Source organism: Rutilus rutilus (genome assembly GCF_951802725.1).
Source record: "Rutilus rutilus genome assembly, chromosome: 3".
Lineage (NCBI taxonomy): Eukaryota > Metazoa > Chordata > Actinopteri > Cypriniformes > Leuciscidae > Rutilus > Rutilus rutilus.
In genome coordinates, this window is record NC_140211.1 from 57,276,206 (window position 1) to 57,280,343 (window position 4,138).

The 4,138-nt window shown below is 37.4% G+C and overlaps 1 protein-coding gene across 1 annotated transcript in view; it reads right to left on the minus strand.

Annotated features, from left to right (window-relative positions):
- Positions 1–1,971: 1,971 nt before the first annotated feature.
- LOC311288018 (beta-1,3-galactosyltransferase 2-like) overlaps positions 1,972–4,138 on the minus strand; it is a 2,905-nt gene continuing 738 nt past the window's right edge. Inside the window, exon 2 of the mRNA XM_084405225.1 lies at positions 1,972–4,138. Coding sequence (XP_084261351.1) covers positions 3,028–4,138 — 1,111 coding nt within the window. The 3' untranslated portion in view covers positions 1,972–3,027.

The following is a 4,138-nucleotide window of genomic DNA, read 5'->3' on the forward strand; positions in this document are numbered from 1 at the left end:
TATTCCTTGGTTTAAAAACTATCTGAGTGGAAGAACCCAGTGTGTTCAAGCCGAAGGTAAACAATCTGATTTATTAGAGATTTCCAAAGGTGTGCCCCAAGGATCGGTGCTGGGGCCCCTTTTATTCACCATTTATATAAATAGCCTTGATTATGACATTCAGGATGCCAACTTTCATTTTTATGCCGATGATTCTGTCGTGTATAGCAGCGCTTCCTCTGGACAGCAAGCCTTGTCTAAGCTTCAGTCAGCCTTTAATATTATTCAGTCAAGGCTTCACAGTTTAAAACTTGTTCTGAATACTGATAAAACCAAGTATATGTTATTTTCCAACTCAAAAAAACTTGAAAATAATTTAGTATCTCTTCAGACCCTTCAAGGTACAGTGATTGAATTAGTAAAAGAGTACAAATATCTAGGCATTATAGTTGATGATGCACTATCTTTTAGCTCTCATATCACTCAACTGAAGAATAAACTGAAAATTAAGCTTGGGTTTTATTTCAGGAACAAGTTTTGCTTTTCTTTTAATGTAAAAAAGAAATTAGTCTCTGCTACTTTTCTCCCTGTCCTTGATTACGGTGATGTTGTATATCAGTTTGCACCTTCTTATCTTCTTTCTTCCTTAGATGCCGTTTATCATGGTGCTCTAAGGTTCATATCAGATTGTAAATCTTCAACTTATCATTGCACTTTGTATCACAGAGTAGGTTGGCCTTCTCTGTCTACCGGAAGAAAAATGCACTGGTACTTAATTATTTACAAAGCCATCTTGGGGTTGTTGCCTTCTTATCTTTGTTGTTTTATGCAACAGAAAATTACCAAGAATTATTTTCTTCGCTCGCAAAACTTTTATACTCTTTCTGTTCCTTTTACTCGAACTGAGCTAGGTAAGAAGTCTTTTATGTATGCAGCGCCGTTTGATTGGAATTTCCTCCAATCTAAATTAAAACTAGAAAATCTGCTGACTCTAGACCATTTTAAATCAGTTATCCGGCAAATGGAAGTTGATCTAACAATATGCAACTGCTTTTAAGTGTCTTTAATTTGTCTGTGTGATGTTTATCTGTGATGGAATTGATTGTACTGCTGCACATTTTGGCCAGGACACTCCTGTGAAAGAGATTTTTAATCTCAGAGAGCTTTTTCTGGTTAAATAAAGGTTAAAAAAAAAAAGAAAAAAAAATAGCTGTCTGATATGTAGGCTACATCATTTTGAGAAGTTAGAAAACAAAGGTTATTTTTTGGCATCGAAAACAAAGGTTCTTTATTGGCATCTATGGTTCCATGAAGAACCTTTAACATCAATGGAACCTTTTCAACCTATAAAAGTTTTATTTTTGTAATTTTTAAAAACTACATATATGTTCTTCTTTTAAGAACTGAAAGGTTCTTTGGGGAACCAAAAATGGTTCTCCTACAAAAAAATTTTTGTATCTGTGGTAGAGACCAGCGCGGGACGGATTTTTCCGATTTATCAGATTTTCCTTTGTTTGATTTTGTAGTTTTGCATGTTCCTTTCTGTAATAACGAACTAATATCTGTAGCACTAAACGATCCACCTGAGTAATGCGGTGCAGAGCAGTTTGCCTCTGTGTGGTAGGGCTGTTCCCCGCCTTTGATCCACGCGAGAGTTAGCTTCCGACCTTGCGCCTGTAAATCGTTTTTATTTTAGTTATCCTTGTTGCTTGTGCATTAGATAAATAACGGTTTATTTGTTTCTAGTTATTTTATTTTGTTACATATTTCCCGCAAATAATTGTATTTTCCCGCAACCCGCACACAATAATATATTGCCGCCCGCACCCGCATTCACCCATCAAATATGTCCCGCGCCGCACTCGGTTGCGCTGGGTCCCGCGGTAGTCCCGCGGGAGTGCAGATCTCTAATCTGTGGCATTTATTTACTTATTTACATGCATTTTTGACTTTACAACAAAATGAACACAATATAAACTAAAATATAAACAGAGTGCAGCCATTGAAAGCTTTATTAATTCCACCACTTTCTTTCAAAACCATAGCAATACATTTTGTTTAACAAATATCTTAGCCCATCTATGGCCTCTTCCTTGCATACAGATTTTGATTTTTTTTTTAGCCGACCTGTGCTGCGTTTCTCAAATGCATCATTGGCCAACAATGGTCTCTATACAATCAACTTGGATCACAATGCTTTTGAGAAACGCAGCCCAGGCCCTTGATTCTGAAATAAGAATGTAGGAACGATGAGCTGTCATTTATGACAAAATATTTACAAGATGTCTTTTACTAAAACGGACATTATAGTTCTGATCACATCCATTAAAAATTATTATAAACAAATAAATGTAACAGCACAGCAACAACAACAAAATACTGAAAAAAGTAGCCTAACTCATGTTAGTCTAGTTCAAGTTATTTACTTCCCTTTTAAGTCGTTTTTAATCATATTGAATTAATCTTGGTCTTAAATCATTTATTTGGCTGTTCCTCATATTAGATCTGACTCTTAATGAACCCAGGTTTTGTGTTTTTGGTGTTTCATTAATAACAAATGACCGGCAAGCCTTGTTGGCCACATCATGTACAGTCAAACCAAAATGTATTCAGACATCTTCAACATATCTCACATCCATAAATTATATTGTGAGACACATGTAACACAAATGATCACAATTTATTCCCTATAGTTTAGAAAATGGTAATAAAATATGACAAGACCTCAGAGTTATCAAATCACTTGATATTTCACTGGTTTTGTCCATCCTTCTGTTAGACTGTCTCACACATGAATTAGGTTGAAAAGCTGTCAGCTGTTAAATTTAACTACAAAATTAGATAATAGCAATTTTGGTCAACCAATTACCAAGCAATGCTACATTTCGCATTAGCAATTAAAGAAAAAACACTTCAGCAAACCATGCTCATGTCAAAGTGAGTAATTTTTGGTCCCAAATATTTAAACATTTTACTATCTGGTGTCTGAACACTTTTTTGTTTGACTGTAAGCCATGTAACCATTACACAAATTCACCTTTTTTGTTGTTAGCAATAAGGACCAGGTGTCTGTAAGTTCCTCCAAAAGTCAACCTGGTTATTTAAGCTTCGTGTCGTTGTGGCGATGAGTTTCGAATAGCGACAACGGTTATAATCCACAGGGAAGACATTGAATAGGCTTCCATCAGGTGGATCAGTCAAAGCGATTCCTAAATGATTCATGCACATGCCTACATACACATCCTCTATGTAAACCGGTTTGACAATTTGTGCTGCTTCAACAAGTTTTCCTGCCAAGTCCAGAGAAAACACATATCCTAAACCCAGAGCGTAGGGAGGATAGAGAGCCGGGGAATAAACCGTTTTTGGGAGATACCATTTAGAATGGGGGTCTCTCAAAACCATTGCACTCCTGGCCACAAGTCCAGTCATATAGTTCTGCTTTGGTGCCGGCAGAAGCATATTCACTAAGTTTTTCACATTGAGAAATATATCCGAGTCGACCTTCATCGCGTAGGACGCATTCTGACAATAAGCAGAAAGCCATTCTAGCATTACCACTGTCTTAATGGTGAGATTGTAGTAACTGTCCCAGAAATTACTTTGTAAAATGTCATGATATTTCTCGCTTTCCTGCAACAAATCCTCTTGAAGCTTTTCGCTGTCTTGTGAAGTTGGCAGACCGATCAGAAATAGTAGACTTATTATCTTGTCCGCGACTGACCTCTCCGTACCCCACGTTGAACGGATGGCGTCCCGAGCGGCCAGGTTTCCTGGAGCTACTGGTATTATTAACACCACGAAAGTATTATGGCACTTCTCCGGCTCATTAATAACAAAACTATAATTGTTTGGGTAAGCCACGTAATATGGTTCTGGAGGCTTCCACGGTTCAGCAGAAATCCCTCTAGATACTGTAGCCAGAGAAACGTTCCCTCTCGATACTGTAGTCAGAGAAACGTTCCCTCTCGATACCGTAGTCAGAGAAACTTTGGTCATCTTATTGTGAAATGTCTCTGGAAGGAATAGTCTAACAGCAGCTGTCCAGGTTTCTGAGTTTTCATAGACGATGATGTAGTAACACAGCGACAGGATCAGCAAAATGGTGAATATAACATATGAACGATGAAATCTGCATCCGCCATTTGTTTGCACTTGA